Here is a 13186-nt window from a genome sequence, read left to right on the forward strand (position 1 = left end):
AGGTGAATGGAAGTGGACGGGATTCTTTGTAAAGTAAAACGTCTGCCCTGCTGAACACGGAGATGCGCTACCGCAGCTGTCAGCTCCCTCAGGTCTGCATCAGCTGCAGAGCCCGAGGTCACACTCTTGCTTGAGCAGTCTGCGTTCAAGGACTGAGAGAGGTGGGGTAGAGAGGTCTGTCCATTGGGGCTGTCCCAGGACAAGCTTGACGGATGGGCTCTCTCCAGAGCTCCCTGAAGAGGCGTTTCATCGGCTGCCCTTCAGGCTGACTTCACCCTCTGCCCAGCCTCTCCTTCCCTTTAGGAGATGTGGGTCCCTAAATAAACATCTCACACCCCAAGCTCCACCTCAGCTCCTGCTTCCGGAGAACCATCCTATAACATCTAACATCTGCATGTGAGCTTTCTAAAATGCTGAGATGATGGGATTTTAGAGCACAGATCCAAACACGGGAGAAGGAAGGAGCTAAAATTTACCAAGACGGGCGCTTTAAAAATGTAGCCACACTTAATCCCCACCTCGATTGGTAGCAGTTGTTACCCTCATGTTACAGGTAAGAAAGCAATTGGCTCACAGCTGTCCAGCTATTTTTGTTCAGTTGTATAAGGAGTGGAATAGGGACAGTCAACCTGTCGGTTTCATTCCACGCTCCTTGTTTTTTCCTGTTCACTCCACTGTCCGAGCTGCCTGTGTTTGGTTGCTTGCTGAGGAGGAAATCCACTCACCATGCAGATTTTGAGGACCAGAAAACATGAAAAGCAGAGTGCACTTAGCCATATCCCTAAGGGTCACTGCACTGGGCTGGGCTGGACAAACCAGCAGGGGACTCTTCCCTTACCTGAGATGCCTCTCAGGTCACGGGTGGTGACGAGATTGGAGCAGACGTGCTGGTGTCTGTAGATGGACTCAGATAGTAGAAAATGCAAGTTGTGCAACGGCATGGTGGAGATAAGGGGCAGCATTCCATCCTGGTGTGGGATCTGCACTGAAATGTGGATTCTAAGGGAAAAAACAGGGTAGAAATCAGTGTTTAGGTGCCCGCTATAAGCAGTTAATATGGTACATTTCTTTCTCACAAGTCAATTTGTCTTCATCAATGAATTTACCAATTTTTCTATTCTGAAGCTTTCCATGTAGGATTTCTCTCTGCACATGAGGGTATGATGTGCATGTAGGGTTATTCTCCTCTCTCCAGCCCCCAGGAGATCCTCCAGACTCAGGACTGATAGCAATCAAGAATCATAGATTTTGTGTGTGTGTGTGCAACAAAAGATAACATCACAATCACAAGTGACTTTATAGCTTTCTTCTGCTTTAAGTGGAAGCTTTGTTTCCTCATGAGCTAAAGCCGAGTGACTGACACAGGTACTGCTGCCCTTCTCTGTCACCGTGAGCGTCTGCGGAGGTTGGGGTCGCTGCATATTTTTTTTTAAAGTATTTGTGCCAAAAAGACATCACTGAGCTCTTAAACATTAAGGCCTGTATCCATAACCAGGAAAAAAGCCTACAAATAGTAATAAACCACTATTCATACGGTCTCTCCCCAACTTAAAGAGCCTTCCCTCCCCTCTCTCCCTGCAGTCCAACAAGGCCACCAGGCGTCACTGGCATCAATCTGCAGTAAGCTCTGCCTTGATCTACATCCTTCCGCATTTAGGTGCCTCTGTACCAGGAAATCTGTAACTTATTTATATTGGCTGCTATTTCTTGTGTGCTTTCAGACTCTTGTTTATATTGCCTCTCCACTATGAGGGCAAAGGACCATTTCCTTCCCTTCTCTTGTTTCCCCAGAGCCTGTAGTACACAATTCTAAATAAAATATGAGCTTAATAAATATTGGTTAAGACTGCAACACAACAGAACTGTACTTAGGGGCTGCCATTTTTTTCACTGCACAAGTTTAAATTTTCAGCCTGTTTACTGAGGGTGCGTTTTGAGTTTTTACAGCTTGCCTTCCAGAAAAAAGACTCATGTTTTCAAGAGGAATCAGAACCTCAGAACATGAACAGGATGGCTCTTTTGCTAGGAAGGGGTCAGTAGTAACCCTGGGCACTTCTGTTATTGCTTTTTAACAAAAATAAATTTCATTCTGTTAGAAAAAAAGAAGGATTTGCATATTCTTGGCTCCATGTTCAAATCTTTTTTTCATGCAAATGAACCCCTTTCTCTGAACTCAGTTGCTCATAAAGGCACACGCATAAATACTATGAGGTTTAATGAATATGTATAACATACACAAATTCTTTTTTTGCATGCAAAAATGAAAGCATCCATTTTCCAACAAAATCATAGTGGCACAGGGAAAAAATAAAAGCACATCTGTCCATTGACTTACAATTTACACAGTGTTATTGTGCATTTGCTCACTGGACACTTAGTGAGTGCCTCTTAGCTGCCAAGAAGCACTGTTCCAGGCAGAGGGGATGCAAAATAAACAGTCATGTTCCCTGCCATCATCATCTCCTGGGGCGACAAGGAGAGAATGAATAATGATAATGCTCTGAGAGAGGCAGACATGGGTACCAGAAAAGCTGGAAGGAAGAGCTTCCAAATTAAATTGGGGGAAATGATGGAAAAGTTCCTAGAAGAGATGCCATGGGTTAGATATAGTGGGACAATGGGATTTAATGACGCTGAGTGGAAGGGAGCGAGGGAGAGTTGGAGCCAGGAGTAACCACACGTCGGAGGCATGCCACCTAAGAGAGTCTGAAGCCCTGGGGAGTTACACGTGATGCCCTGTGAGTGGCCTGGCAGGTGAAAATGACAAGGTGAGGGAAATGAGGCTAGGAAGATAACAAGGGGCCAGATCTTAGGGGGCCTTCAAAGAATATAAACGTTTTCTGAAGCACTCATCACCACTATTCTTATTTTGCAGAAGCATCACTCATTGATCTGTCCCACCCAGAAAACACAGAAAGCATAGCTGGAGACTCTCTCTGCCATCTCCTCGCGGAAGGCACCACCTGCCTGACCTGTTGGGGTGCTCCTTGTGTTTGACGTCCAGGTATTTCAAGTTCGCGATGAAGGACTGAGCCTGGAAACCTCGGGCTGTCCCAGCCACCACTGGGGTGTGGCAGATCGCACTGTCTGTTCCGATGGTAACAATGTTGCTCCTTAAGGGGGTCCCCACGTGGCCCACCTTGTCCACAGCCTTGGCCACACAACGTACGTGGAACCTCCGGCTGAAGTAAATGCTGTCCAGGACCTACCAGGAAGAATAAAGCACCTCAGACGTGTACACTACTTCAACAGCTTTTCACGCTGTACCTTCTGGATGATATGCCACACCAATTCCTGGTACAAGGTAATCTGTGAAGACTATAGTCGACTGAAAAAAAAATGCACAGCCTAAAAGTTGAGAGTTATGTTTTATTCGGCGGGCAAAACTGAGGGCTTAAGCCCGAGACACAGCATCTCAGATAATTCTGAGAGACCTGCTCCTAAGGGGCAAGGGGGGTGGGGGAGCCAGGATATAGAGGAGTTTTTGCAACAAAAGACCAGTAGTACAAACATCAAAAGATTACTCTTAAGTAAAGAAAACCAGATACCTCAAGTTAAGGAATTGAGCACTTTCCTATGTATGGGAAGATGCAAGAGTTTAGGCTCACTGAAATCATTCCTTTGATATGCACCTCAGCTCTCTGGGGCCAGTATCCTGTGTTTTCTCATCCCGAGTCTCCTCAGGGTGCACCATCGGCTGTAGTGGTGGATGGCTGCAACATCCTTTGTTTACTGACATGGCAGGCGGCATTCTTAGTCCACACCATCCCCCATCCATCCCTCCATCTGTCCATTTATCTATCTGTCTATCCATTGATCTAGCCATCCATCCGTTCACTTACCACATAAGTATTGACTTTCTACCAGAAGCCAGGCACCAGGGACAGAGCAGTGAGTACGTAGAGCCTAAGGTGGTAAGTTAGGTAACTAGCAAGTTGACAGATGTGGAGCAAGAGCCCAGAGATGACTAGTCCCCTGTGACAGTTGTTCTCTTTATATATTAGGTTCAGCATAAGAACCACTTAACTGGTTTTCAGCACTTCCAGCAAGACTTGTTGCCTCCAAGTCACTTTCGCTGAGGGCCTGGTATCAGGATACAGAGGAAAGATACTTCTTTTCTAGGAGTTCTTAGTTTTCTTTCCTCCCTAATTCTATTCCCTCCCTCACCTCCCACTTAATTACTACACACGTTGCAAGGGTTACAATAATGTGCAGACTTGAAGTTGAGAACTTGGCCTCTGACACCTACTGGCCTTTTTAAAAAAATAATAACTTTATTATTTTTTTAACTTTTTGTTTTATATTGGAGTATAGTTGATTAACGATGTTGTGTTAGTTTCAGGTGTACAGCAAAGTGATTCAGTTATACATATGCATATATCTATTCTTTTTCAAATTCTTTTCCCATGTAGGTTGTTACATAATATTGTGCACCTACTGGCCTTTGAAAGTCTTTCTACAGATTCTCTCATGCTCCCAGACATACAGAATCCATAAGAGTGCTTAACCCATTGTATGCAGAGGCAACATACGTCACCAAAACTCTATAGGTTATGAGTGCATAGACATAGGGAAATACATAACAAGAAAAACGAATTAGTAGTTCTGTGTGCCATAGACCTCCCGCAAAGCAATCATACAAACCTATAAATTCTATTCATGGAAACAATTTTCGCTGAAGTCCATTAAAAATTAAAAATGGAAGATTTTTCCATTAAAATGTTTTAATTAGCTGCTAACTATTTATTTATTCATACATGGACTTCGTTCAGAAGGGATTTGAGGCATCTTACACAAATGCATACAGTACAATGGTATTAAATAAATAATTGAAGAAATGAAGATAGAGCAAAGGAAACAGGGGTAAAAGTATTAGTCACCAATTCATTGCAAGAAGGAAAACTGAAGCATGAAGTAAAATCATAAACTTGGTACCTGTTACAAATGTATATTTGGCTCAAATCAGACGAAACCCCTTCATGGTTTTGTTGAACAGAGAATTAGATACTTATGAAACAATACGCTGTCTTGCCATTTACATTTTTAATAATAATAAAGAAGATAGTTTAAATTCAAACTAGGTTATATTGCAAAAGAATGAATATTCTGGCCTTCCTGATTAAGCTGTGCCAAAGACAATGGACATGAAGGACCTGCTTTATCCAAAGCCTCCCGTGTACATCTAACAGCTCTCCTCCACTAGGGCCCCATCCACACGAGGCACTTCTTAAAGTGAGAACAAACTGTGGGCTTGTAGGGAAAAATCTAGAGAAATTCAGTCTGAAAGAAATTTCTGATTTCCAAACTTATTAACGGCACTCATTTCAGCCAAAAATTATTGAACGCTTACTATGTGCCAGATAGTCTGCGGAGCCTGACTCTCCACTGCTTACAGCTCTTCCTCTGAAGAACTTCATGGGTGTGAGGAGCAGAGTCAGAGTACTGGATGGTTTCCTGAGGTCGAGAGAACCACCACTGTTCACTGCTCTCTGATGGTGGCAGACGTGTGGGTCTGGCCTCCTAACTCGCTGAGGACACCAACTGCATTTGGAACCTCTTTTCATGTCCTCTCACAGGGCTTTGAAAAATACTGATCACTTAACAAGCATCCTCTCATTTTTTTTAATAACTGGTCCCTACTATGTGCCATCAACGTGGCGGCTATTTTGGGATGGATATACAAGTGTGGGAGAACCCTCGGTCCATGTCCTTAAGGAGTTTATACCTTAATCCTTACTGAATGGTTTACGAGATATGAAAAGAACAGTAATCCTTAATTGTACCTACCTGGGATCTTTGACTTACTTCATTTATAGGTCACTTTTATTTTTTATTTATTTTTAATTTTTTAAAAAATTTTTGAATTTTATTTTATTTATTTTTTTATACAGCAGGTTCTTATTAGTTATCCATTTTATACACATCAGTGTATACATGTCAATCCCAATCGCCCAATTCATCCCACCACCACCACCACCCCTCTGCGGCTTTCCCCCCTTGGTGTCCATACGTTTGTTCTCTACATCTGTGTCTCAATTTCTGCCCTGCAAACCGGTTCATCTGTACCATTTTTCTAGGTTCCACATATATGCGTTAATATACGATATTTGTTTTTCTCTTTCTGACTTACTTCACTCTGTATGACAGTCTCTAGATCCATCCACATCTCTACAAATGACCCAATTTCGTTCCCTTTTATGGCTGAGTAATATTCCATTGTATATATGTGCCACATCTTCTTTATCCATTCGTCTGTCGATGGGCATTTAGGTTGCTTCCATGACCTGGCTATTGTAAATAGTGCTGCAATGAACATTGGGGTGCATGTGTCTTTTTGAATTATGGTTTTCTCTGGGTGTATGCCCAGTAGTGGGATTGCTGGGTCATATGGTAATTCTATTTTTAGTTTTTTAAGGAACCTCCAAACTGTTCTCCATAGTGGCTGTATCAATTTACATTCCCACCAACAGTGCAAGAGGGTTCCCTTTTCTCCACACCCTCCCCAGTACAGAGCATTTTTATATATCTGATGTGTCAATGACCTTGTCAAGTGGATTAAGTGGACTTGGTATTTGGTAGATAGAAACTGAGACTCAGCAGGTTAAATGAACTCGTAACGTCATGTAGTTAAGAACAGACAGAATCAAGGTTTGTAAACAGGTTGTCTGAGTATCAGCCTAGTTCTCTTTCTACTACACCATATTACCTTTCCTTATATGTAAGAATAAAAAGATTGTGTGTGTTCTCTGTGTACCTGCTTATGTGTTTATTTTATACCAAATACCATGCAGGGACCTTAAGAAATGTGATAGAGTTGGAGTAACAGAGAGAAACACCAGGTCTCTCCCTCCACAAACAGACCTACCATGTGGTTGACACTGGTGAATGGCGTGTTGTCAGTGATGGTCTCAAAGGGAGATCGGGCCCCGTTGCCATCAGTGGGGGTGGCCACTTCCCAGCTGAACTGCACGGACGTCTGGTTGATGCCAGCCTCACTGCAGCGCTCCTTCATGATGGCATACTTGGGGAAATGGGGGTCGCAGGGGGTGACACAGACCAGCGGGTAGCCCGGGGAGGGGGATTTCTTGACTCCCTCCTTGGTAACCTCTTCCACATGGTCATAGTCAGCAAGTGTGACAACCTGCAAAGGAGCAACAAAGCTTCAGCCTGGGGTGGGTATCGAGAAGGTCAGAGGACTAAGGCTCCCTTCCCCAGAGATTCAGGAGATCACTTAACTCCTAGGGATTCTTTACAATATAGCAGCAGTTTTAACAATGCTTGGCCAGGCATCCCTAAAAGATACTGCAGATCTTTAATGGTGGAGAACATCTTCCTCCCCCGTGAGCTAAAAGCTTTATTATCTTATTGGTCTCATTCCTAATTCAGAGCCCTATCACTCATGTGAAAAATACTCTCCCCTCCCCCCCATACACAGTAACCAAAACTATATCATAAACGGCAGTTACTAGTTTAAAGTTGCATTAAATTGTTAATGGTATGCAGTAGCACATTTGGCATAACAGGAGTAAATAAAGGTAGTATATTTCTTCCATGGTCAAAGAAGAGACACGTTTTGAAATGATCCTTTTACTCTATGAGACTAGTCGGGGGAGGTTATAAGACTTATTAAGACTAGCTCATTATCATGGGTTAAATTCTCCTTGGCAACCTCCACACATTTTCCTCCTAACTGTGAAGTCGGTGCATTCATTCTGTTCATCCCCAAACTGGGAAACACGGTGGTACATTTCTGCAGATACTTAATTCTATGCGTGTGGCGAGTATGTAGGATAATAGATATGGGGTAATATTCCTTTTTTACTCTTCTAGGTCCCACCAAAGAAATGAGAAGATCAATTGTATTGTATCTTCTGTCTTTATCCGACTAAGGTCTCAGTATGGTTTGGTCTCACTCTTATGTCAAAACAAGGTTTCTCATCCTTGGCACTACTGACATTTGAGCCAGATAATTCCTTGCTGTTGGCGTTGCCCTGTGTATTGTAGGATGTTTAGCAGCTTCCCTGACTTCCACCCACTAGATGCTAATAGCACCTAGTGTGACAGTCATGACAACCACAGATGTCACCAGACATTGCCAAGTGTTCCCCAGAGGTGATGGGAATGAGGGATTTGGGGGAAAGGACAAGAGCCCTCGCTCTTGGTTGAAAATCACTGTGTTATGGGGAGGGGGAAGGGTAAGCTGGGATGAAGTGAGAGAGTGGCATGGACATATATACACTACCAAATGTAAGATAGATAGCCAGTGGGAAGCAGCCGCATAGCACAGGGAGATCAGCTCGGTGCTTTGTGACCACCTAGAGGGGTGGGATAGGGAAGATGGGAAGGAGACGCAAGAGGGAGGAGATATGGGGATATATGTATAGGTGCAGCTGATTCACTTTGTTATACAACAGAAACTAACACACCACTGTAAAGCAATTATACTCTAATAAAGATGTTAAACAAAAAAAAAAAGAAAAAAAATCACTGTGTTAGAAAAACGAAGACATGCAGCATTGGAAGTCCTGCTTCTCTCAAGTTCTTATCTAATTACTAGGACATAAGCAACGATCCTTTGGGTCGAGAGACTCACAATGGGCGGCGCTGGCAGGATGAGGCTCCCTGACACCTCCTGGTCTAGAATCGTCACTGTGGCAGTGGTCACATCACCAAGCACAGCTTCCACTGGGTCATCCGGGCCAAGGACTAGGGAGAACGATTCGTGCCACTCCCGGTCTTCATTGGACAGGATCTCAACTTTAAAGAAGATATGATCCACACCTTCGCCAAGGACAGAACAAAGAGGGCAAAGGTCCTCATTAGTGACCCACTTAAGACAGTGCAGGTTGGCACTGCTGAGGCTTTATGTTGAAATATGCCCTTTCCTTTCAGAGGTGTCCTATCAACGTAGTGGCTGCTTATCACGTTGGCCCCATCTCAAGTGAGAAATCTGTTTTCTTGGCCAAATTCCACCTGTGGTGGAGGCTCAGTACTGCAGATTTACCATGCAACACCATATGAGGATTAACGGCCTCTGCCTGACACTAGCTGGTGGTAATAAAAATCTATGATCCAAAATACACTCCACCCTGGCCATGAGGTTTTTTGCCTAACTTTTCTTTCCCCTTTACATTTAGGCATGAGCCCCTGTGTGGCTGGGCGTTTGCACACCATCCTTCAAAGCTGTCTCCTGGGGGCCGATAGCTCAAGGGCTACCTACCAGGCCATTTCTGCAAAGACAATAATGTGAAGGTTTGGCAGCCTGGGATGGGGAGGGTTAGAGCTCAGAAACCCCCTTCCTTTTCTGTAAAGTGATTCTCTGAAGGTGCAGATATCTCGGGCAATAGTCAAGGTGCCCTTCTTCCTCTCCTATAGACATCTGGGCTAGGTTACTTCTAAGACCTGCCTTTCCCCCAGATGCTTATGCAGAAAAGGAAAAAGCTAAGACACTTGGAAGAGAGGTCCTTGTGAGGATGTGGAGGAAGGGCACCTACCTTCCCTGTAAACACGAACCAGACGCACATGGGATGGAGCCGAAAGCCCTCTGAAGCTCCAGTGGGTGATGGGGACATATAGAGACCCCCCCCCGCCTCCATTTCCAAGGGAGTCATTTTCTCCCTCCACTTGCCAACACATCTCTGAAAAGGCCTTCTATCACTTTTGCCCACTTCTGGCTACATCACAAATGGTGCCAGGCTCTATAACAGCCTTTTCACCTTATACTGCTCCAGAAAGTTCTGGGAAAAAGCCAAGCATACAATTCAACTCCTCCTCTGTCTCATTCCTTCCATTAAATAAATACATCAGACAGTTAAACAGCTGGTTGTGACCTGAATCCCATCCTTCTTCCCTGACTCATCTTCATAGCACCTCCTAGTAGATGTCAAACCACTTGAGCATAGAGATTGTGCCTTCTGGGTTTAGTAATCCCCGAGGGGCCCAGCACAGTGGTTTGTACCAATGTTTGCTGAATGACAAACATTCAAAAATATACAAAAACTCATGTATATTTTTAAAAAATCAAGTGCTCCCATCGCTCAACCAAATCATAGGCTAACAACAGCAGCAACAAAAAGTCCTTTTGAATGAGCCAAAATGCCTAGGATGTTCTGAAGTAAAGCATTTCTTTGCCCTTTTTTTTTTCTTTTTCCATGCCATTTTTACTAATTAGAAAATTTAAAGACTCCCACAATCTCAAATGTGTGCTTAATAAGTACTTCATGCTATTGGAAATACTGTTTCTCTCTTTCATTTTTCTGCTCATTCCTCTCTTCAAATATAAGATATTTGCCTCTCTCTTAAGTAAAACCTACAGATTGGGATTGGCAGTCAATTACCAGGACTGAACTTTAAGATTCGGCTCTTTGGGTAGTAATCCACACCGGACTGGGCCGACCCGTCCCGGGTGCTACAGCGAATCTTGGACGTCCTGTTCTGATCCCCTCTGCGGATCACCTTGATGTTCAGAATGGCCGTGGCATCTGGCCCTGAGGGTTCCCGGACTTGGTATGCAGCTTCTTCAAACTCAATGGTGGGAGCTTAAGGAAACAAGGTTAGGAAAACAAGAGCAAGTTGGAAAAGTGACAAAGAACTCCACCTCCCATGAAAACACCTTCTAATGACAAGAGGGAATTTTTCACATTAGTTAACAATACAAAGGCAAAATAGCTTGCAGTCAATAAAAATCAATCAGTATATACCCCTAAGCAATACTTTGGAAAAAGGAATTTATCTGTGATTCTGCAGGAGTTGTTTCTCACATATTTCTTATTAAAAACAATATAGTGGAAGAAATATTTTTAAGCACTTTGAAATGCATGATGTCCAAGTTTCCATCTAGGCATTATAGCTCACAGCATGTTTTTAAATCTGCACAATTAAAAAAAAAATCTGCACAATTTATCAAGGGACAGAGACACAGTTAAGCCCTTGATAAATATCTATTGACTGATTGTATGAACCAACTCCTTTTCATTTATGAGATATGAATTTCATTTATATACTGCTTAAATGTACCAAATCTCTCTCTCATCTCTGATCTTTTGGACCCTCCCTCCCAGTGCTCTCAGCTCCCCAACGTTTAGCTTTTCCTAACTTCTCACAGGTTATTTAGTTAAGGACGACTAGTTATAGTGACCGGCTACAACAATAGTTCAGGAACACAAGATTTCCTAACACAATCTGATTTGAGGTACTATCCTCATTGCTATGAAACGATTAATTGTTGATTTTTAAAAAAATTCAAACTATACCTTCTTTTGTATTATATTCTTATGAGGAAGGGCAACGTGGTAGTGGTGGAGAGAGTGGGATAAGAAGATGGAAAAATTGGGAGCAATTACAAATCTTATACCATTTAAAATATAGACTCTTTCAGAAATTTCTGATGTCTCTATGTTCACTTCCCTCTTTCTCTCTCAGAAAATCAGTTCTTCCTAATTGTAGAAGATACGCTTCATTTTAGACTTCATAGTTGTTACTGTGTACGCTCTTTGAAATTGAGGTGTGTCACTGTAACACAGTGTGAACTTGTTACTTCTCTGAGCTTCAGTCATTGGGTTTTCTGTGTGAACAGGAGAGGTTCACTTTTTCTGTGTGAACAGGAGAGGTTCAGGATTTGAACCTGAGTCTCCTTGGCTAAAGGGCTAATTCAACTTCAAGGCTGGCTTTTTTGCTTTTTTCCCAATGTCCAAGTTAGTCCCTATTTTAATATTAGAAACCCTAAGAGTCTCACTGACTCTTGCGTAGATTCTAGAATCTGCTAAAATAAGGTTCTACATGCACTTTTGTTGCTTACAGCTGTGTAACTAAGAACGTAAATTATATAACTTTGCTGAGGTTCAATTTCTTTACCTATAATATAGGGATAATAACACCTACCTCAAGGGGCTACTGTCAGAATGAAATGAAATGAAATAGCATAATATGCTTAGAATGGTTCTTAGTATACAGTCAATATTCAATAAAAACAGCTGTTACTATTTGTAGTTTTATTGTCCATTTATTAAAATACCTATTTTAATAAAACAATTATGTCCCTATTTGAAACAGATTTTGTTTTCTTTGGTGTCTGGGTCACTCTTTGCTGACACCTGACTGAAGAATTTAAGTTTTTTTAGGTTAGTAGGCCAAATCAATTAGAGAGAAGAAAACTGAGAAATTAGACTTTTCCAGAAAGGTGGCAGCACTTTAAATCAGTTCATTGGATTCAACTGATTCTGATTGTATTTCCAATCCTGCTCTTGAATTGCAGTGACTTAAACAGTTTTTATTCTCTGTCTGTCTTAGCGTCTCTGTCCTAGCGTTTAACCATACTCGTTCCCTATCTCTTGGTGATGTGGTAGAGAACAGTGTGATTTAAAATACTGGAGCTCTGTAGACGGTGATCATTTGCTGCCAACATTTTATATAAATACTCTAAGACTGTTATCAGTAGACACTTTTATAGTGCTTTCATTTTTCAAAACACCTATAATTATGTTATCGGTAAAACATCAGCTCATGTCCCATCAACCTAAGAGTAACTAAAGGCAGTTTCTTCCATTACCATCTTCATCATTGGATATGGTGATGGTGGCCATGTTATTCTTTCCAACTCTGGCTCCACTCCAGTGGTTCCCAAGAGGATGGCCAAGGTAGACCCTGAACTGTTCCTCAGGCTCAAATATGGAGTCATCGTGGATATAGACAGTACAGTTCTTCATCTAGAGCCAAGGGCACAAGGAAGATTAAAATTTGCAGTGAGATATCAAAAATTTGCTTGGCTTTCCCTAGAAAATGATTTTTCTTCTTTGTAGCATCAAAAAGTCAACACAGATTCAAAAATATCCCAACCGTTTCATTTATAAAATAGAATGTTTAACAGTTCATGCCTGAGTGGACCTACCTATATGTGGAGACTTGTATTAAACATTCCAAATGATTTCGAATTATTGGTCATGAGTTATGAAAAACAATAAAATGAATCACTAAAAATCACCTGTAGAACATTTGTGTGCTTTCCCGCATTTTGCCTGGGCTCATCTGTACCTTTGTACATGTTATGATAGGTAGATTTCTGATGGTGAGGGTTTAACATATGGATTAGACTTCCTGGAGAGTTGAATGATATTCCTTTTCCTTTGTGAAAATTGAAGAATCTTATAAGGAACTCAGAAAGCCTTCCTGTTAGGCTAAAGACACCTTT

General features: G+C 42.2%; 1 protein-coding gene across 1 annotated transcript in view; it reads right to left on the bottom strand.

The window, feature by feature from the left end:
• Positions 1 to 13186, bottom strand: part of FRAS1 (Fraser extracellular matrix complex subunit 1) — a 446248-nt gene that overhangs the window by 26498 nt on the left and 406564 nt on the right. The window contains exons 60-65 of the mRNA XM_082389317.1: positions 12548 to 12704; positions 10338 to 10538; positions 8594 to 8781; positions 6866 to 7141; positions 2973 to 3205; positions 839 to 999 (exon numbers count right to left, since the gene is read on the bottom strand). Coding sequence (XP_082245443.1) covers positions 839 to 999; positions 2973 to 3205; positions 6866 to 7141; positions 8594 to 8781; positions 10338 to 10538; positions 12548 to 12704 — 1216 coding nt within the window. The remainder of the gene's footprint in view (positions 1 to 838; positions 1000 to 2972; positions 3206 to 6865; positions 7142 to 8593; positions 8782 to 10337; positions 10539 to 12547; positions 12705 to 13186) is intronic.

Source organism: Balaenoptera borealis (assembly GCF_965194805.1).
Source record: "Balaenoptera borealis genome assembly, chromosome: 4".
Lineage (NCBI taxonomy): Eukaryota > Metazoa > Chordata > Mammalia > Artiodactyla > Balaenopteridae > Balaenoptera > Balaenoptera borealis.